The sequence below is a fragment of the Nicotiana tomentosiformis genome, chromosome 2 (assembly GCF_000390325.3).
Source record: "Nicotiana tomentosiformis chromosome 2, ASM39032v3, whole genome shotgun sequence".
NCBI lineage: Eukaryota > Viridiplantae > Streptophyta > Magnoliopsida > Solanales > Solanaceae > Nicotiana > Nicotiana tomentosiformis.
Genome location: NC_090813.1, coordinates 25269126 through 25292090, shown reverse-complemented (window position 1 = coordinate 25292090; position 22965 = coordinate 25269126). Strand labels below are relative to the sequence as shown.

At 40.2% G+C, this 22965-nt stretch overlaps 2 protein-coding genes across 2 annotated transcripts; one reads left to right on the top strand and one right to left on the bottom strand.

Moving 5' to 3' along the window:
* Nucleotides 1-12682: 12682 nt before the first annotated feature.
* Nucleotides 12683-13297, bottom strand: LOC138904498 (uncharacterized). The gene is made up of 2 exons (XM_070192998.1): nt 12941-13297; nt 12683-12829 (listed from the first exon to the last, which is right to left on the bottom strand). The coding sequence occupies exons 1-2, from the start codon at nt 13295-13297 to the stop codon at nt 12683-12685; spliced, it is 504 nt and encodes a 167-aa protein (XP_070049099.1).
* A 3725-nt stretch (nt 13298-17022) lies between these two features.
* Nucleotides 17023-17671, top strand: LOC104101235 (uncharacterized). The gene has a single exon (XM_009608682.4). It carries the CDS (start codon nt 17109-17111, stop codon nt 17505-17507), a length of 399 nt encoding a protein of 132 aa, XP_009606977.1. The 5' UTR covers nt 17023-17108; the 3' UTR covers nt 17508-17671.
* The last annotated feature ends 5294 nt before the right edge of the window (nt 17672-22965 follow it).

Here is a 22965-nt window from a genome sequence, read left to right as displayed (position 1 = left end):
TCGTGGGGGTTATGGGTAGTCACGATCTACCCCTTGACTTGGGTTTTGATCATGTGGGTCCAGGTTAAATTTTGTTGACTCTTGGGAATTTCATCAAAGATTAAAGGTTTATTGTTTGAAATTGATTCATATAGCTTTATTCGACGGTATTGAGTTTTACCTGACTAGATTCAAGTCGTTTGGAAGTTGATTTAAGAGGAAAAACTATTTTGGAAGGTTGAAGCTTACCACGTGGAGGTATGTCTCTTGTCTATCCTTGTAAGAGTTAATTCTCCCCATAGGTGATCTATTTGCTACTTGATTTAAGAGCCTTATATATGCGAGGTGATGAGCATATATGTATAGTTAGGATATGACCATATCCAATAGTGTTTAACTTGCGTTATGCCTTGTTTGAATTATGTGAAATTATTATCCATATCTCAATTGATTCTATGAATACGTGACAATTCATAATTATGATTTAGGAGCATGCTTAGGGTTATGACTAGTTGAATTGAGCATAAAGGATTGTTTTGCCATGTTGAAATTTATTATTAATCTGTAGTCATACAATTGTCTTATTTGCTCCAAGATTCGATGCTTATTGGCTTAATTGACTTATGTTAGGTAATATGATTAGACTTGTGCATGTGTAAATAGATTATTGAGCTGTTGTGGTAACTTAATTTACATGATTAGCCATAGCCCTATTTTAGTCATATGAGCTTTTATCTGCATCCTTATTATTATATCTGGTGCTTTTTTATTATATTATTTCATACACATATGCATGAGTGTAGAGTTGGTTGTTGTTAAAAGTTAAGGATTTTGGCACTACAGACACTATGAGCAGATATTGATTATTGGTTATTGATCATTAATTGTAAAATGATCAATGCTTGAATATGGATGCGTCCCTCCGAAGTTAGGTACTGTGAGCGATGACACCCGAGCTTTTCGTGATGTAAGGTATTGAGAAAGGATCCTCAGCATGCATATATATATATACTTTGACTTATGCAGCAGTTTTATATAAAGGTTGTTGACATGTATCATGTCTTTAAATGAGGATTGAGGTGTTGATATTTTATTTGATCTCCTTTATCTATAAAGCATGTCTAAATTCCGTATGAATTGTATTTTGAGCTTTCGTACTCACTTGATGATGCCATGCTTTATTTCATATCATATTTATGCTTTCACCTGATTATTGAACTGTTAATAAGTGTCGACGTCAATTTTCCGCCACTACTTCTTCGAGGCTAGACATGATACTTACTGAGTATCGTGATTTTGTACTCATACTATACTTTTGTATATATTTGTGCAGGTTATGAGGCTGGTATTAATGGTATTCATCCAGCAGAGTAGGTGATCTAGTGGAAACTTCGTGGTGAGCTGCTTTACTTGATCCGATATGCAGCACATGGAGTTCTCCCTCCCTACTTATCTATTCTGTCTATTTATTTCCCGTTCGGACAGACATTGTTGTTTAATTGACACTCTTTATTCTTGTTAGATGCTTGTGATAGTTATGGCACATGGTTTTAGGCATTGTTAGATAGTTTTTGTCATATTTAGACATGTCTCATATATTTGTATTCATGATATTGGTGTTGAAACTTATTCCGCTTGTATATTTATATCATAAATTTGTTAAAGGCATAATAATCTGCTTTCATTATTGTTGAATAAGTGTTGACTTGCCTAGCGAGTGGGTTAGGTGCCAACATGACCTTTGATGAAATTTTGGATCGTGATAACATTGTTATTTCTGGTAAGCCAGATGTACCAAAAATAGTATGGAAAGAGGATCTCCTAATCAACGACATAATTGGAAGACTTGAAATTGACTCTATTTAGGTGGAAAACTAGAGTCATTAGTAAAGACTAGGTTATGGTGCCCATCATTACTACCAAGTTGAGTGATACCTTACTAGAACATTTTAGCATTGGTGCACTCAAAGAAGATGTGGGTAATATTTTCATAACCATTTATACAAAAGAAGCATATGAGATCGATATTTAAACCAATACCATGGAGGTAGTGGGCAGTAGGAAGTCTGACATTCTTAAAGTGCCATAGGAAGTGTTTGATCTTATTGGGCACTTTTAGTTCCCAATTCGATTTGAAGTCCTTTAGATAACTAGTGTTTTGGTTGAGAGGAGTTTGCTCATTGATAGATGTAAGAGAGTGGTAGCAAGAGCTTGTAGTGAAAGCACCATTTGTGGTTAGACCCCAATTAAGCCTATCCTGATTAAAGGAGGAGAATAAATGTAGGTATTAAGGATCATTTGGGTGATAGTATGAGGCAAAGTGAAGGAGAGGGAATTGATAAGTCAGGATTTCGACTACTTATTAGCGGCTTTTTACTTTCGTTTTAGTCCAAAAGTGCTTAATTGTATTCCCGAAAATTGATGAAATGTGCTTAAATGCAGGAGTGTTGGAAAATGAGCCACAAAGATGAAATCCAACTCAAAAAGTAGTAAAGTGAACTCAAGAACAAAAAGCAGGCAAAAGGCTAATATGTGGACCGCAGAATTCCTTCTGCGGCCGCAGAATGCAAAGGAAATCCAACAGAGCTTAAGAGCAATGTGCGGCTGCAGAAGACATCAAAGAGTTCAAGTTCAGAGAAGTCTCAGTTCAAGCCTCAAGGAAGTGCGGACCGCACAACTATTGTGCAGCCACAGAACTTAGCCATGCGACCACACTGAGAATTGTGCGGTCCACAGAAAGGGCATGTGCGATCGCACTCACTATTGTACGGACCGCAGAACAAGCAACATGCGGCCGCAATCCAGAATTATACAGCCGCAGACCAAGCTCCTGCCAAGACTGAAGAAGAAGTGCGGACCGCACATGGAATTATGCGGCCGCAGAACCTCCGAAAGGGCAATTTTGTCCGAAATTTCCAGATGTGTATAAATAGACTTCTTTCGCGAAATTAGGTAATATTTTGAATCTTTGAACATCTGTAGCCATTTCTTCTTACCCTTTTAGGCAACTTTAGCTTACTTTAGTGATTAAACATTAGATTTTTGTCTTTTAATCTTTCAATATGAGTTTAATTATCATTTTTTCTCTATTTTCTTCATTACCCATTATGAGTAGCTAGATTTTTAGCTAGGGTTGTGACCCAACCCTAGTGTGTAAAGCTTATGGATGATTAATTTTATGCTTGTTTATAAATGGGTGTTTGTTATTTAGCTAGGTTTGTGCTTTATTTGTGAATTAATGGTTGCAAACATTGATTTATGCCTTTTTGACTTAGTCCCTTCTTGAGAAAAAGAGTCTTAGTCTAGGTCAACCTAGCTAGCAAGAAATTGGATCAATTGAGAAATTGATCAACCCAATTAAAGGGTTCAACCTAGAGATAGTAACAACCCGACTTGAGTTCTTATCAACCGTTTCGGTAAATACCCATTTGGTCTTGAGAAAGTCAAATTGGGCAAAATCATTCTCTAACCGAGAGGTATTCAGTGGGCAATGCAGTGTTATGAGCTATAATACACCCTGTTCAATAAAACAACATAAAAGTCTTTATCCCATTAGGCGAACACCTAGGTCATGGTCACAACCCTAGTCCTTTTATAACATTTGAAAAACAACCAAAAACATCATTTCTTAGTTTCAATTACTTAGTTTCAATCTTAGTTTAATTTAGATATAAAACCAACCAAGTTTGTGGAAGTGCAATTTAGGATAGTTCAAGCTCATATTCCGTAATATATATTCCTAAATCCCAATCTCATAGCTCCCTGTGGAATTCGATCCCGACTCAAAGTTGGGTATTATTATTGCATCGACCGTTTCACTACCTCAAATAGAGGGTGTGACTTGGACGACATCAGGAATCCATATTCCATTAGGGCATATAGAGTTAACTTTAATTTCTCACCTTCTACGCTAAGTGGGCCTTGGATTAGGTATCTACGATTTCCTTGTATATAGAGCGAGTTGTCAAAATAAAATTTGACTTTATCCACTTATTAATCACCCATCTGGAGGATTTGGTACATGTAACCTAACCATTGAGAATACATTTTCAGATGTTAATTTTTGGCTTCCTGGAAGGGTTCCTCCAATTATAGTGTTTACTATAAGAGTCCTAGCCCAAAAGGGGGCCAAGTTTACGAAACATTCTCTGTGTTATTCTAGCACGGATAGCCTTATTTCTAACCTCGTCTTTTTGGATTCCTAACCCTCCCTTATCCTTAGGCCCAAAAACAGTGTCATATCTCACCAAGTGCATTTTTCTTTTCTGGCTAGTTGTGCCCCAGATAAAATTCTTTTGGATTTTGTTAATTTAGTTCAAAATGTGACTAAGGGGTTCAGCGTATTTCATGATATAGCTGGGTATAATGCTTAATGAGACTTTTGCTAGGGAGACCTACCTCAAGTGGAACTATAGAAATTGAATCTGAGGATGGAACAAACATGTTTAGAATGGAAAAGAAACACAAAATACAAAACTGGCAAAAAAAAAAAAAAAACACAAAGAGAAAGGATATGCCCTAAATGTGAGCGTGCCTATTATTGGACTACATGATAAAAATCATGAACAGAGAAACACCACATCAAGGAAAAAGATCAATACTTAAACCGTTTAACTAAAAACGTGTCGAACGACAATTAATATGCCTAAATTATTTAGTATAGGCACTCCAATCATTTTCCAACATATACAAATTCATCGTATCGATAAAAGAGTTACCTACTGCAAATGCATATTCTTCACTAAGCGAAATCTCATTCCAATCGATCTCGCATGGAATTCCTAATTGTTTATGGGAATGTTGATTGTATGTGTACTTGTTTGTGGGAAAGAAGATAAACAAAAGAGGAGTAATTAAGAAAACAATGGAGAGAAGAGGAAGAGACATTCTTTTCAATCAATCTCGATTGGAATTTCCCATTGTTTTTGAATGCGAATTGTACTTGTACTTATTTGTGGGAAAGAAAAAAATAAATAAAGAGGTATTAATTAAGAAAATTAATGGAAAGAAGAGGAAGAGACATTTTCTTAGCTTTTTAGTTAAATGTAAACAGATAGGTTGTTTAAATTTTTATTTAATATACACTTTATGTGCTTTACTGTTTCAATTCTTTAATGTATAGTTATATGGATAAAAGGACAAAAAATCAAAAAATTGAGATAATAGATAAATAGGATCCTTGGCCAAGGAGAGGTGCCGACTCATCTCCAATTTTTCCTACTTTATATATTTATATATATATAGATATAGATAAATAGATAGGAATCGAGCTTACAATTATAACTAGTTAGCCAAAAGGAGCTTTAAAGGTGTATACGGTTAAAATCGGACTTGCCCTTTTTGTATGATTGATCGAGACTGGAACGCGATAAGCCAAGGTTCAACCTCGTATCATATCGAACCATGATGCAAAGTTAGACTGTCGAGCTCGTGGCCCTGAGACCGATCAAGATCCAGATCGAACAAGATAGAGATCGAGGGAAGCTTACCGAGTCGAATAATCAAAAGCCGAAATATCCGCAATCAGACGGGGATCACGGTGCGTATCCCGACACGTATCAAGAAGAGGCCGATTAATTAGTCAATCATGGAATTTCTTACCTCATATAGAATTGTATATAGAGTAGGACTCCCCTACTATATAAAAGAGGGGGGGGGGAGGGGTTCTGATCATTTGTAAACACATCATATTCACGCAATATTAAGCAATATAGTGTCATTTTCTAGCTTTCATTATCTTGTTATTCTGTTCATAAGCAAGTTGAAACATATTTGGTTCAAGGGTGGCTTAACTCGAGGGCCAATGTTGTTCAATTTGTGTGGTTTGCATTATTTCTTTCATCGTCAATATCAATATTAATTTATTCTTTTTAATTTGTACCAAGTTATATCACGTGTCCTTAAAACCGCTTATAAATTCAATTGTTATCCAATTTTAGAGTAAACAGTTTGGTGCCTACCATGAGGCTAATGATAATAGTGGTTACTTAGTACAAACTTTCGTAACACACACTATTTTACACTTGTGCCGTCGATTCCGAAAGCAGCGTCCGCGGGGATGCCCAATCAGCTATTCAGAGCGCACGTGGTGGTGAAGATGGCGAGATCAGCCTGCGGGTAATCTTCGAAATGTTGCAGGATTAACAAGCAGCAATAGCCCAGCTCCAAAACCAAAACCACACACCGATCAGGGTCGAACTCGAGCCATCCCAGGAAATCGTACATAGGGTCGAATCGGTTTCGAGGAAATCGAACGAAAAGGAATCAGAGACCAATCCTCCTATCATAAAGATGCTCGAAGAACAGACAAAGCGAATCAAGATAGGGGAAAAGAAGATCGAGGAAAACGACAAGAAGGTGGAAACCTATAACTCTAGGGTTGACCAAATCCCGGGGGCACCACCAATATTGAAAGGACTGGATTTCAAAAGGTTCTTTCCCCCCGAGTGCGGCTCCGAAGCCAATTCCCAATAAGTTCCGCATGCTCGAGATTCCTAAGTATAACAGGACGACTGATCCAAACGAACACGTCACCTCCTACACGTGTGCTATCAAAGGAAATGACTTGGAAGATGACGAGATCAAATCCGTCTTGCTGAAGAAATTCGGGGAGACTCTATCGAAGGGTGCTATGATATGGTATCATAATTTATCGCCTAATTCTATTGACTCATTTGCTATGCTTGCAGATTCTTTCGTAAAGGCACACACTGGGGCCATTAAGGTCGAAACCAGGAAGTCGGACCTTTTCAAGGCAAGGCAGAAGGACAACAAGATGCTCAGAGAATTCGTGTCTCTATTCCAAATGGAACAGATGGACTTGCCACCGGTCGCCGACGATTGGGCTGTTCAAGCTTTCACTCAAGGTCTCAACGTTCGAAGTTCAATGGCTTCACAATAGTTGAAGCACAATTTGATCGAATACCCAGCTGTCACTTGGGCCGATGTGCACAACCGGTATCAGTCGAAGATTAGGGTCGAGGATGATCAACTGGGGGCTCCTTCTAGGCCCGTTTATCCTATCAGACCCGTAGATAGAATCAAGAGGGATATTGACTGAGAACTAAGGTCGAATAAAGATCGATATTAACCGTATAATGGAGACCGTAGGAACAACGGGTCTAGGCGAAACTCTACACGAAACGAAAGAAGAAATTATCGAGGTTCAAGCTCACGGGGACTCATGAGAAAGAACGACTTCGATAAATCTATGAGACCCAAAGAGGCACCACGATTGTCAGAGTATAACTTTAATGTTGATGCGGCTGCCATCGTTTCGGCTATCGGGCGCATCAAAGAAACCAAGTTGCCTCGAACTTTGCAAACTGATCCAACACAAAGGGATCCCAACTAAATATGTAAATACCATGGAACTCACGGCCACATGACGGAGGACTGTCGACAATTGAGGGAAGAAGCAGCCTGGTTGTTCAACAACGGTCATCTTCGACAATTTCTAAATGACCGAGCTAAGAATCACTTCAGAAACAGGGACTCCAACAAACAAAATGAACAAGACTAACCCCAACACGCCATCCATATAATCATTGGAGGGGTCGATATTTCTCAAGGTCCGATGATGAAACGCACCAAAGTGTCAATCATAAGAGAAAAACAGACTCGGGATTACTTACCGGAAGGGACTCTATCTTTTAACGATGAGGACGCAAAAGGAATCATGCAACCTTATAATGATACACTGGTAATTTCTGTTCTTATGAATAAAACTAGAGTTGAACGTGTACTAATTGATCCAGGTAGCTCGGCCAACATCATTCGGTCGAGGGTCGTAGAACAACTTGGCCTACAGGACCAGATCGTACCTGCTGCCCGAGTGCTGAATGGATTCAACATGGCTTGCGAAACTACAAAGGGAGAAATAACGTTGTCGGTAAGCATTGCCGGTATCACCCAGGAAACCAAGTTCTATGTAATCGAGGGGGAAATGCGATATAACGCCATGTTCGGGAGACCGTGGATCTACAACATGAGGGTTGAACCTTCGACCCTTCACCATGTATTAAAATTTCCAACACTAGAAAGGATAAAGACGGTTTACGGGGAACAACCCGCCGCGAAGGAGATGCTTGCAGTCGGTGAAGTAATTTCGATATCAACACTCTCATCGACAAAGGACTCAGGTTCAAAAGCGAAAGAAGAAGCCAAATAGCAATCATCGATGCCAGCTTCGACCCAATCGGACAAGCAAGGGATTGACGAAGATGATGACTTCGAGGTTTCTCGATCCTGTATCGCCCCTGATGATTCCGTTGCTACCAAGTCAACGGTCGAAGAGCTGGAGCAGGTCGTGCTGATCGAACATTTGCCCGATCGGAAGGTATACCTGGGCACGGGGTTAACTCCCGAGCTCAGAAAAAAACTCATTCAATTTCTTATAGCTAATATGGATTGTTTTGCTTGGTCCCATCTCGATATGATAGAGATCCCACCGGAGATCGCTACTCACAAACTAAGCTTGGACCCGAAGTTCTGCCCTATAAAATAGAAAAGGAGACCCTAGTCCGAGATCAAGCATGCCTTTATTAAGGACGAGGTAACCAAACTCCTTAAAATAGGGTCCATCAGAGAAGTCAAATACCCGGAATGGTTAGCAAACGTAGTAGTAGTCCCTAAGAAAGGGAACAAACTAAGAATGTGTGTAGATTATAAATATTTAAAAAAATCATGCCCCAAAGATTCTTTCCCTTTGCCTAACATCGATCGCATGATCGATGCCACGACCGACCACGAGACTTTCAGTTTTCTCGATGCCTTTTCCGGGTACAACCAAATATGGATAAACCTGGGCGACCAAGAAAAAACCTCTTTCATCACTAAATATGGCACATACTGCTATAACGTAATGCCATTCAGATTAAAAAAATGCCGGTGCCACTTACCAACGACTAGTAAATCGAATGTTTGAAGAACAAATAGGAAAAACCATGGAAGTTTATAATGACGATATGCTAGTTAAGTCCTTACGAGCAGAGGACCATTTAAAGCATTTGCAGGAAACCTTCAGTATATTGAATAAGTACAATATGAAGCTGAATCCAGAAAAATGTGCATTCGGGGTCGGGTCCGGCAAGCTTCTCGGATTCATGGTATCCAATCAAGGGATCGAGATCAACCCCGACAAGATCAAAGCTATCGAGGATATTACGGTAGTGGATAATGTGAAGGCTGTACAAAGGCTAACCGGGCGCATTGCATCCCTGGAGCGGTTCATCTCGAGGTCGTCCGATAAAAGTCATCGATTTTTCTCGTTGCTGAAAAAGAAAAAAAACTTCACATGGACCCCAGAATATCAACGGGATTTAGAGGAACTTAAGCGATACTTGTCGAGCCCACCATTGCTTCACACGCCGAGGGCGGACGAACGACTGTACTTGTACCTAGCGGTATCGAAAATAGCGGTAAGTGGAGTTCTAGTCCGAGAAGAACAAGGTATGCAATTTCCAATTTATTATGTCATTAGGACCTTAGGTGAGGCCGAAACTAGATACCCTCACCTAGAAAAATTGGCACTCGCCTTGCTAAGTGCCTCTGGGAAACTAAAACTGTATTTTCAGTGCCATCCTATATATGTTGTGACAACCTACCCTTTACAAAATATAATGCATAAACCTGAACTCTCGGTATGACTGGCCAAATGGGCCGTAGAAATCAACGGGTATTATATTGAATATCAACCCCAAACAACCATCAAATCTCAAATTTTTGTAGATTTCGTGGCCGACTTTACACCGGCCCTAATACCCGAAGTCGAAAGAGAGTTGTTGATAAACTCGGGAACATCTTCGAAAATCTGGACCCTCTTTACGGACGGTGCCTCGAACGTAAAAGGGTCCGGACTTGGCATCGTACTGAAGCCACCCACAAGCAATATAGTTAGACAATCTATTAGAACTGTAAAATTGACTAACAATGAGGCCGAATATGAGGCCATGATTGCAGGACTCGAACTGGCCAAAGGCTTGGGGGCGGAGGTGATCGAAGCTAAGTGTGACTCCCTCCTTGTAGTGAACTAATTTAACGGAACGTTCAAAGTAAGAGATGAGCGCATGCAAAGATAACTAGACAAGCTACAGGTAACATTACATCAGTTCAAAGAGTGGACTTTGCAGCACGTACCTCGAGATCAAAACAGTGAGGCCGATGCCCTCACGAACTTGGGATCATCAGTCGAGGACGACGAGCTCAGGTCAGGGGCGGTCGTACAACTTATGAGGTCAATAGTAGAAGAAGGTCACGCCAAAATAAACTCCACAAGCTTGACTTAGGATTGGAGAAATAAATACATAGAGTATTTGAAGACCAAAAAACTTCCCTCAGATCCAAAGGAATCGAGGGCCATGCACACAAAGGCAGCTCGATTTAGCTTGTCCAAAGACGAAACCTTACTTAGGAGAACGTTCGACGGTCCGCTAGCAATATGTCTGGGACCGAGAGATACCGAGTACGTTTTGAGGGAAGTCCATGAAGGAACATGCAGGAACCACTCAGGCGCCGAATCATTGGTTTGAAAGGTAATCAGAGCCGGCTATTAGTGGGTCGATATAGAAAAAGATGCGAAGGAGTTTGTGCAAAAATATGATAAATGTCAAAGACATGCTCCGATGATTCAACAACCCGGGGAGCTGCTGCATTCGGTTTTATCGCCGTGGCCGTTCATGAAGTAGGGGATAGACATCGTCGGCCCTCTTCCATCAACACCAGGTAAGGCTCAATTTGTTTTGTTTATAACTGACTATTTCTCTAAGTGGGTTGAAGCACAGGCATACCAGAAGATCAGGGAGAAGGAAGTCATCGACTTCATTTGGGACCACATCATATGTCGATTCGGAATACCATCCGAAATTTTATGTGACAACGAAAAATAGTTTATGGGCAGCAAAGTGACCAAATTTCTCGAAGACCATAAGATCAAAAGGATCTTATCAACACCTTATCACCCTAGTAGGAATGAACAAGCTGAATCGACCAACAAAACCATAATCCAAAACCTCAAGAAAAGGTTGACTGACGCTAACGGGAAATGGGGAGAGATCCTGCCCTAAGTTCTTTGGGCGTATCACACAACTTCAAAGTCCAGTACCGGGGCCACCCTGTTCTCATTAGTTTATGGCACCGAAGCTTTAATACTCGTCGAAGTCGGGGAGTCGAGTATCAGATTCCGATATGCAATAAGGGAATCGAATAACGAGGCCATGAATACAAGCCTTGAGCTATTGGACAAACGGCGTGAAACTGCCTTTGTTTGATTGGATGTTCAAAAGCAACAGATCGAAAGGTATTACAATCGAAGGGCCAACCTTCGGTATTTTAATGTCGGGGACTTAGTGCTGAGGAAGGTCACATTAAACACCCAAAATCTAAACGAAGGGAAATTGGGTTCGAACTAGGAAGGGCCATACTAGATTCTCGAGATCACAGGGAAAGGGTCCTATAAGCTCGGAATGATGGACGAAGAACAACTACCGAACAATTGGAACATAACTCATCTTAAACGATATTACTGCTAAGGTACGACCCCATTTCAATTCTTTCTAGTTTTTGACTAACACTTGCAGGTTATCGACAAGGAGCGGCACGAAGCCTTTAGATCTGAAAGAACACGTTGCACTCTTTTTCCCTTGAACCATTTTTTGTCCCAAATGGATTTTTCGGCAAGGTTTTTAATGAGGCAACAACGGATTGTGCTAACTTAGAAACGAAGGCCGATCACGAATCGGTGTCAAAGACAGCACTAATAGTATCCGAGGTTCCTCTACAATCAACCTCGAATATTGGGGGACATTGCCCTTGGATGTCAACTTTTTTGTGAGGAAATTACTTCATAATAGTGGGTTCTCGATAGGTGAGATTTGTTGTAAGGGATAAACGGCCAAACAATCCGTGCCCATATAGGTTGCTCGAGCCTTGGCACAAAACATGTACGCATGTGTAATCATTTTTCACAAGAATAAAGAGAAGTATTTTTCCTTGCAATTATCTCATGTCTTAGAAATTATTTTCTACTTTACAATTCTGTACTTTTGATATATTACAGAAATGAGCTCAAGGGCCGATTATAACCAGAGTTCGGAATCACTCCCATAATCGGGGACTGCTATCCGAAAAATAAACTCGAACAAATCGAACTATTGAGCGTCGGGGGTATAAGACCTCTTAGGCAACCCTCAAATTTTAAAGGCCACGACCATACCCACTCGGGGACTGTTATCTTAGGCAATCCTGGATAACTCGGGAAAGAAAGCTCACTGGGATACACCCAAATTAAAATGCTACGGCCGCATTAACACAGCTTGGAGACGTCCGAGAACTGTAACAAAAAATAGGCCTTCGAAATATTCATAACCGGTTTTAAAGGCTACCCTCGGCAAACTATGGTTTGAGTTACTTACTTTGGAGAAGGTTCCCGATAACCCTAAACCTCTAAGATGACTCAAATAAAAAATAATGTAAAGGCAAGGTTGATCGAACTAACACAACCCAAGCTATTTTATGCTAAGGCATCCCGACCTTTGTGAATTCAAGAAATAAAGCAAAGGAAAAATTCGAAATCCAAAGGGGAAAAAAGCCTTGTATATATTTACACAAAGATCTTTACAAAAGACAAATGGCTTAATTCGAAAAAATCTACAATGGCCGAAATTGCCTCAAAAGGATGCAAAAGAAAAACAAAATATGTAAAGGCCTAAGTGGCATGGTCTTCATCAGAGGCAACATCTCTATCCTCGAGATCTTCCCCGCCTTCAGACTCACTTAAACTATCTGAGTCTTCCTCGGGAAAGGCCAGCTTTTGAGCCCTAGATTCTTCTACTTTGGAGTTCTCGAGTGCAACCTGTATATCGAATCCCTGAGCATGGGCTTCCTCGAGGGCTTCCCTTCGAGCTTTCTACTTCGCATGATCCACCATGCTTTTGGCCTGCGCCTGGATGGCTTGGACGTCGACCTTATACTGGGTCGCATTAGCATTGGCTTTGGTGTTGGCCACGGCCACCTCAGATTTGGTCACCTCGAGCTCACTGACCAAGTTTGTTAATTGGGACTGAAGCTCTTCGATTTTCTTGGCTTGCACCGAGGCTTTCTCTCTTGCAGCTCGGAGCTGGGACTCGACCGACTCCAACTCTACTTGGACAACCTCCTTTTTCGAGGCTAAGATATCCATATTCTTCTTAAACACTTCTGCCTCGACTCGTATTGCATCTATTTGTTTCTGAAGATCCCCGATCTGTTCGAGCCTCTGCCGGACCTGTAGAATCGGATCATTAGTCGTTATCTCCAATTCGTCTTCACTATCGTGAAGCATCGGAATACCTGTTCGGCCATCTCAGCATGCTCATCCCAAGCCGTCACTAAATCTGCCTAAAGCTTCTCACTAAGAAGCTTGTAAGTGTCATTTTTCTCAGTGAGGTCCTGAACCTCAGCCTCGCGCTCCTCCCGGATTCGAAGGAAAGCCTCGTGATGCAATACCAAAGCCTACAAGAAAGGAAAAAGATGTTAGAATTACCTATGACTCCAAGTTTAAAATAGATAATGGAATGACCTTCGAAGTTATCCGATTCAGAGCATGTTGGGCCTCGTTGAACATGCACGACTCCAAACGCATTCATCACAACTTAGTCTTCCTCGGTCACCAAGCACCTAAGATAGCTGGCAATCCCTACGGGGGGAGAGAAGACCCGGGCATCCTACGGTACAAAAAACACTATATTCCGCCTACAGTTGGGGTTAACACTTGGGGACGGGAATCAGTCCACCAGTTTTGGGCTCGACAAAGACCCAGCAGTGCCCGGGGACAGTGCTTTCTTCTGCACGGGTAAGTCACCAAGCCCGGTGACATCTTCCAAAGCATCAAACTCAACCCTATCCTGGAAGCCGTGGATATTGACAGCTTCTTGAGGACCATCGCAAGAGTGACCTTCCAACATATTGTCCTCACGGATTGTGGCATCCAAAATCCGAGGGGATCAGGAAATATAGATCATACCGATCTTGTCCCTTGCAACATCTCCCACCACTCGGGAAGCCTGGCCCCCGGTCTTTTTCTCGACCATCTCAACCTGGGACGGAGTGGCCTCGATTCTTTCTGGCTCGGGAACCTCGGCCGAAGCTCCCTCGTTAACTTTCTCCGATACGGAGGGCTGTTGTATCGAAGCACCAGCCCGCACACGGGCTACCGGATTGGATTCTTCTTCTTCTTCTTCTTCTTCTTCTTCTTCTTCTTCTTCCCTTAGCCGACGGACTGAGTCCAAGGATAGAACTATGGTGTTCCCTTTGTGTTTACGAGCTTGCCTTTTCTTTGGATTTTGCTTTTCCGAGTTCGGGGAACTCGGAGCCCCTTTTCTCTTCTTCTCTTTGGCCTGCTTTGGAGCAGGTGGTTGAAGAAGGACTTATTCTTCGTTAGATGGGGGCCTCATTGTTACATCCTTCCCGAGTCCTACAAAGTAAAAAAGACGAGTAAGCTCGAATGATAATCGTCCTAAGAAAGAAGCTTACCATGATTGCAGGCCTTCCATCGACCCTTTGATAATTCCATCCAAGCACGCTCGGAGTATGGTCTCTGTGACACCAGGCCCTCGACCCATTGCTTGAGATCGAGGACTACCTCCGACACCTAGGTCACAACTACAACACCAAAAATATAGATGAGGAAAGAAGATAAGAGGTAAAATAGCAAAATTAAAAAGGCAAAGTACTACTCACGATTCATGTTCCATTTCTCCAGAAACGGCATGTCCTTAGCAGGGATCATGTCCGAAGTCCTTATTCGGACAAATCGGCCCATCCAACCTCGGTCACGAGACTCATCTATGCTCGAGAACGAGGCTTTGACGGCCCCGCGAGTAAGCTTAATCAGCCCTTCTCGATAGAGTCGGGGACTGTAAAGGCGCATAAGATGGTCGAGGGTGAAAGGACATCCCTCGATTTTGCTCACGAAGAATCGGAGGAGAATCACTATTCTCCAGAAGAAAGGATGGATCTGGCCGAGGGTCACATCATATCTCTTGCAGAAGTCGATGATGATAGGGTCTAAGGGACCCAACGTGAAAGGGTAAGTGTAAACACTTAGGAAACCCTCCACATGGGTAGTGATTGACTCCTCGGGCGAAGGTACCACGACATGTTTATCGACCCAGTGGCACTCCTCTTTAACTTTGTCGAGGAGATCATCGGTTATCATGCATATGTACCTCGAGACCGATTCACATCGACCAGGTACTGAGAAGGTTTTTTCAATCCTAAAATCGGCGACAGTAGGGCACCCTCTCGGAATGAAGTCCTCAAGGGGAGGTTCCGCCGTAGCTCCAGCGCCTACGGGCCGTGAAGAAGAGGCGGCCTCCTTTTGCGGTACGATTTTAGAAGTTTTTACCATTGTAAAGTAGAAGAGAAGGGAATTAGGGTGATATGGAATTTGCTTAAGATTCAAGAGATTTGGGAGCGAGAGTTGCAGAGCAAAGAGATTTTTGAAGAGAAGCAACAATGAGGGAAATTTTGAGCGTAAAGTTTGAGTGGAAGAAGGTGGAGGTACTTATAGCTTGCTGGTGGTGGTTCAGAACCGGTGGTGGCCGACCAGCAACTGACAAGTATTTAATGCCTCGATAACCGAACCGACGGGACATTTCAGTATCCGATTGTCGCTATCGTCATAGTCGGGCTCGTCGCTTATGTCATCGCATATCGAGATGGGATTGGAAAAGTTCAAATCATTTCTCGTCATCTTTTCTCCGAGAAACGAGGAGACTATCTTTATACGGTCAAAATCGGACTTGCTCTTTTTGTATGACTAATCGAGACTGGAACACGATAGGTCAAGGTTCAGCCTCGTATCATATCGAACTAGATGCAAAGTTAGATTGCCGAGCTCGTGGTCCTGAGACCGATCAAGATCGAGATCGACCAAGATCGAGACCGAACAATAAAGAGATCGAGGGAAGCTTATCGATCCAAATAACGGAAAACCGAAATATCCGTAATCGGACGGGGATCACGGCGTGTATCCCAGCATGTATCAAGAAGAGGCCGATTAATTAGCCAATTATGGAATTTCTTACCTCATATTGAATTGTATATATAGTAGGACTCCCCTACTATATAAAGTGGGGTCTAATCATTTGTAAACACATCATATTCACGCAATATTAAGCAATATACTGTCATTTTCTAGCTCTCATTATTATTTGACAAGAGGGGTTGCTCTGATGGTAAGCAACCTCCACTTCCAACCAAGAGGTTGTGAGTTCGAGTCACTCCAAGAGTAAGGTGGGGAATTCTTGGAGGGAAGGATGCCGATGGTCTATTGGAAACAACCTCTCTACCCCATGGTAGGGGTAAGGTCTGCGTACATACTACCCTCCCCAAACCCTACTAGTGGGATTATATTGGGTTGTTGTTGTTGTTGTTGTTTCTAGCTTTCATTATCTTGTTATTCTGTTCATAAGCAAGTTGAAATATATTTAGTTCAAGGGTGACTGAACTCGAGGGTCAAAGTTGTTCAATTCGTGTGGTTTGTATTATTTCTTTCATCGTCAATATCAATATTAATTTATTCTTTTTAATTTGTACCAAGTTATATCACTTGTCCTTAAAACCGCGTATAAATTCAATTGTTATCCAATTTTAGGGTAAACAAAAGGTCAATTTAAGTGATGGAGAAAGTGTTTTTGGTACTTTAGACGAATTATTTAAGACTATTTATTTAAGGTTTGATAAGAGTGGATTGCTCTAGTGGTGAGCACCCTCCACTTCCAACCAAGAGGTTGTGAGTTCGAGTTATCCCAAGAGCGAGGTAGGAGTTCTTGGAGGGAGGGAGCCGAGGGTCTATCGGAAACAAACTCTCTATCCAAGGGTAGGGGTAAGGTCTGCGTACACACTACCCTGCCCAGACTCCACTAGTGAGATTATACTGGGTTATTGTTGTTGTATTATGAATACATTTTAAAATACGAAAATTCATCCGGGAAAGCTACAAGCCTATAACAATGTACTTAAATAGTGTTTATAATATGGCATCTTTATGATAATTTTTTCTTTTGCTCATTTCTTTAAATATGGACTCACTTAACTAAAATTGAACTGCTCCCAAATATTTTCAGAAGCAAATCCAAAGTCACTAAAAGATGGTAGGAGAAGTGGAGAAGATGGTGGCAGTAGGCCTTGTTTGGGGAGCGACGAATGCCCTGATGCGAAAAGGAGCAATCAAATGGGACGAAACCATCAAATCTTTACCTCAACCAAACACGCCCCAGAACCCAGTAATGGCCAGTCTCAAGAATTGGCTCAAACTTGTCTTGATATGGCAGTATTCTTTGCCGTTTCTCCTAAACCTGTCAGCTTCAGCTACTTTCTTTGCAATACTCAGTGATACACCCATTTCTTTAGCTGTTCCTGTAACCAATGCCACCACTTTCGCTGCCACTGCTGTATTTGGATTGATTCTTGGTGAAGAGACCCGCGTTGGTCTTGCTCTTTTTGGTACCTCTCTTATTGTTCTTGGTGTTTATATTTGTATTATGTAATCACTTCTGAATAACTCTTCCTTTTGGATCTTGTGTGATCTGATAGATTCATTTATAATGCTGAATAGGGAATTTTGTTTTTATATATAATAATCCCTAGAAAGTTTTTTGTTTTTGTTTTTCCTGAATAAATATAGAAAATTTGGGAATTATCTGGATTGAAATGTTGATGATCTTGTCAATTTGGTTTGTTAATATCCCTACTAGGTGCATTTAATAGGAGAAATTTATCCCCCATATTTTTGATAGCCAAACTAATAGGCCCGCCCCTCTATCCTTCTCCACTTAAATACTGGACTTGGTTCAACAGTAAGATTGGAACTCATGAGATGCGCCTATCCTGCTTATCCCAGTATTTGCACTAACACAATAGATGCATGACTTAGGTTAATTAACACATAACTATGATTGATTGACTAGCGCTCCTTTTAGAGTTAATATCTATTGGTTTATAGGGTGTTGCTAGGTTTTTTCCCAGTTAATGCTCATTAGGAAAATTTCAGCTAGGATGGACAAGGGAATAGTGACACAGGCTATCATGAATTGAATAATGTAGAGAACAAATTTCAGATAGCAAGGCTGTATGCTATATGGTGTTATCAAATTCATAAGTTTTTCATTTGGGTATTTGCATAGGCTTCCGTAAAACTGTAGTCTGTTGCTAGCTTTTTATGTTTCTTTAGTTATCTTCTTCGCTCACCTTCAAAACTTGAAAACATATTTTCACCTTTTCCTTACCTTTCCATGTTACTCTCCAAAGTTTGAGATTGTTGCAAATCTTATATGCAAACTTTGTGCACAAGAAGAACGAGGACAACAAAGTTACACCATTCAATCCCTCACATCCACAAGATCTCGTTTCAAGGACAACTATATCATCACAAATTTCCGTGGGGTGACCTTAAGTGGGAAATTTTAAGTTTACTCTTACACTTGGTTCTAAAATCCATTGTGAAGCCATAATTAGAAAGCAATCAACAAGTTATTGCCAAAAACACTTAAATCTTGATTGAAAAATATAGTAAGAAAGCTTCTAGACTCTTACCTCCAAGACTAAAATCTCTTATTTCCGTATTTCCTTTTAGTTTAAGGGCCACAAGAACTTCAAATACATTTTCAAGGAGATTCAATGAAACGGAAAAAAAAATGAGGTCCTTTAGCTTGAGACAATCCATTTCTGGCCTAATCCTGTTGCATGAGTCAGTCACATGATTCAGATTTGGTCTGCAATTCATTTTTGTGGTTCACTTTGTTCAGGTATTCCTTGGATTTTATTGTAGGATCTAATAAGCAGTGAAGGTTCTAGCAGATTGAATCTAGTGATTTTCACTGTTATATGAAATGGTATACTAACTGAAAGCTGTTGGCCTGTCTGATTGTTGGTTGGCACTTTGCTTGCTTCTGTATGTGTTAAGACTGAGCTGCGCGAAAGCTATTGGTTCTTTGCCCATATGCTTCCTTGTAGGACTACTCCTATTAATATTTTTTGATAAGCAAAATAAAGTTTTATTCATAACTGTAATAGCATTAAGCAGGTGCAGGAAATCAACAGTGATGAGCAACGACAGGTTATGCCTGTAAATTACTTGGGAAATCTATTAAATTTATCACTACATATAAATCTTTCAGTTTACACCAAAGAGCATGAAAATGTGAACAATATATTTCAGCCTGAGAATAGGTTCTGATTTCCCCTCAAATCATCTATCATTTCCAAATGACCCACAGCACACAAGCTGAAATTATATTCCAGATTATCTTAGCCTCTTTGCTTAGGACCAGATCCTTCAAAAGAAAGAGGGGGATAGAAAGAAGCGGAGTTCTATAAAACCTGCTATGTTCTCCTTAGACACTCTTTTCCTGATAAATTATGTATCCTTTTACCAAGCAAACATTTCCCTATCTTTTACTTAAAGTTCTGTCTTGTCGTCTCTATTTGGTTGTGAAGAAACTTTAATATTCTTTTCACATTGTATTTAGGTTTCAGCTTCCTGTAATGTAAGTCTTTGTTTATTTGACTGGTAGACGATCTTGTTATAAAAATGGATGTATCCAAGTACAGAGATCTAGTAGTCTGAAAAAAACACAATGTTCATGTAAGAGTTCATCCAATTAGCAGCTAATTGGAATTGTCATGGTGCTCAAAAGTACTCGTAAAATGAAGAAATGCTTTGTATATGGGATAAGCTATTCTCAACACCCACAAAAGCTCTTTGATTTTCTCTGTCCACCACATTAGAGCATGGGAAATGACTCCTCAGCCCTTCCTATTCAGGGCTTCAGTTTTCCAGAATTTCTACTCCTAAACAACGGATATCAATCATAGCTCTATGCAGCAGCAGAAGATGGTCAACATACAGTTCCCTTGCCCATGATATTGTGTACTAGATATGGTTCAAGTAATTACATGGCCAAATACATATGCAGCCTTGCCACGATTTTTTATTTTGACACCCAAACTAAGCTTTGTTCCTATTAGACACTCTAACATGATTTCACATTATCCTGTCACCCTTACTATCCGCCTCCCACATTAATCCCCAACCAGGTTAAATCTTTGTTCCTATTGGGGATTAATGTGAAAAAAGATTTTCTATTTTGTGGATCAAAACGTCTTTTCTATATTTTTTTTTTTACCCAAATGCCATGTGTCTGCATCTCATTTTTGCCACATCACTCGCATGTGTATCACACATACATTATTTTGTTGATTCGTTGTCAGCAAGGTGTTCAATGGTACACTTTAAATTTACTTTAGGTGTCTAATAGGGACATGGTTTAGTTGAAGTGTTTTAATGAAAAATTGTGATAATTTCAAGGGCCACATATGTATTTGGCCTAATTACATCCAAAAAGACCTTGTCATGTAGAAGTTTTGAATACTATAAACAAATGAGATTTTTGATGTACTGAAAGTGATTATCTCTTGTTGTGCTTGCACTGTTGCACCTCGTTCGCTTTCTGTCTTATTGTGATATTGAAAGTTGAGGGTAAATATTTGAGATGTGTCTGGAAGGAGTCAATATAAACTTATAATAAAAAATCTCTTATATTGTATGTATTGATCCGGTAATATAAAAGATTTACGGTCAGTGAAACCGAATATTTAAACCAATATTCACTCAAAAGAATGAGGTACAAATTCTGGGTAAACAAGGGGTAGACATGAAATAAGAACATGAACCAGAAGAAAACAAAATACATCTCAACTTTGTGCGTGAAATAGGATATGAAACAACTGGAATGTGAACTCGATTTGACCTGCTAAGTCTCAACTTAGTCTAAGTCTTTGCAGTAGTCATATATCATGTAATTATTCCTGACCCAGGCCATTTGACCTGCTTAGCGTGGCTCAGTTGTTTGGTGATGCTACCTGGTCCATTCCAAACCATGGATATAATTGCTGTTTCCTGCCTCCTACGCCTTGAGTGAAAATGTTAGTGTGGATAATATAAGGTTGTCCTGATACATTCCCTAGAAACTCAAAGTCGATCTCATCATGCTTGTCACCAGTGATTTTCTGTTGACTAGATAGCTGTGGAATCAATAAACAGATATTAGATACTTCATGTGTGGCACTATCTTACTCTACCGTCTTGTTTTTAATTTATTCGTTGAGTAAACTATTATCATCATTTATCAATTGTCAGGAAATGCTTTAGCATAGTTGTTTATCTATATGATATATTATACCCTTCACATGTTACTGACTATAGTATTTTTTAAAATCTTTATGAGAAGATCATGAAAGGACTATGGTTAATTGTTTGTTGTCTCTTTGAGCATCTAAGCGCACACTTACATAGTATGCAGTGACCGTTCCAGTAGAGTTACCAGGTACCAGTTTGATCAGTATTTTGTAACGATCCAATCGGTCGTTTTGGGCTTTAGTATTTTCGTCCGATGATTAAGACTTTGAGTAGCCTCATATGATGCATTACAACTTGCGTGTATAGTTGGTTTTGATTTTCGAGAAGTTTGGAGTTGATTTGGAAGAGTAACTCTCAATTTGGAAGTTTTAAGTTGGAAGCGTTGACCACGGTTTGACTTTTGAGAAAACGACATAGGATTGGTGATTTGATGGTAATTTTGGACTTGGGCGTATTTGGATTTGGAGGTTCCTAGAAGGTTCTGACTCTATTTGCCGAAAGTTAGCAATTTGAAGGTTTGACCTAGAGTTTACTTTGATGTTATCGGGTTCTTATTGGTGTTCCAGAATTTAAGATAGGTTCATTTACTTGATTGAAACTTGTGTGCAAAGTTTGATGGCACTCCGAAGTGCCTAGGTATGATTCGGATGCTTGGTTGGAAGGATAGAAGTTTCTGAACTTAAAAGAGTTCAACATGTGGTTTGGTCTTTGATTCTTAGATGTGATATTTCCGTATGTGTTTTGAGACCTTGAATATGCCCGGATAGTGTTTATGGATTTGTTAAGATAATAGAACGGGGTCCCGAGAGGTTCGGGTGAGTTTTGAACAAGTTTAGGCATTTCAGCACTTTGATGATGTTCTGAAGCTTTAGAAGTGCGGAGGGCACTTTACAAGCTTGGGGTAACTGATTCTAACCTACATCTAATAGTTCTACATGAATCATCACTAGATTTAACATCAAAACATGAGATTGAACAAGTGGAATTTGAAATTTTCGCCTACAACTTAGGAGAGTGTATTTTGGGGTATTGAACATCGATTTGGACTTGAATTTGGAATCTAATTTCATCTTTGGACTCGTGGGCTTGTAGGTAGTCGGATCTACCCCTTGACTCGGATTTTGACCATGTGGTCTGGATTAATTTTTGTTGACTTTTGAAAATTTGATTAAAGATCGAAACTTTATTGTTTGAGATTGTTTCCTATGACTTTATTTGATATTATTGGGTTGTACTTGGCTAGATTCGAGCCGGTTGGAATTGGACTTAACGATTTGGCATTTTCGGTTGATTTCTAGCTACCGTGTGGAGGTAAGTGTCTTGGCTAACCTTGTTAAGAGGTAAAACCCTAGGATTGATTTAATTGCTATGTGCTTAAAGTATTGGTGTAGTGTATATGCAAGGTGGCGAGCGTATATGCATTTACCAAGTTTATATCATATCCGGGATAGAATTGAGATACTATAGCCTTATTTTGATTATGTGCTCATTTTGATTCATGATTTATTTGGATTATATGACTATATTCGCTCTCTTATTCATGCTAGAGATCATGCCTAGGTTTATGGTTGTTTATGAAGGCATGGGAGCTTATTCTTGATATGTTGAATTGCTTGAACTATCTGTAGTCATTTAGAAATTTCATGAGCACATATCTGCATGACTATTATTAAGTCCTTGTGCATATTTTATCTATTAACTCTTGGGCATATGCATACATTTTATATATGGATACTTGAGCTGGACTGAGATTGTGGAATGTAAAGTTGTGCGGTTGAGATACAGTTACAGCACACAAGACATGATGA

Coding starts and splice junctions, on each gene's coding strand:
- LOC138904498 (XM_070192998.1), bottom strand. CDS start 13,297: ATGCTTCACGATAGTGAAGACGAATTGGAGATAACGACTAATGATCCG. Junction 12,830..12,940: donor CTAATGCGACCCAGTATAAG/GTCGACGTCCAA, acceptor TTCGATATACAG/GTTGCACTCGAGAACTCCAA.
- LOC104101235 (XM_009608682.4), top strand. CDS start 17,109: ATGGTAGGAGAAGTGGAGAAGATGGTGGCAGTAGGCCTTGTTTGGGGA.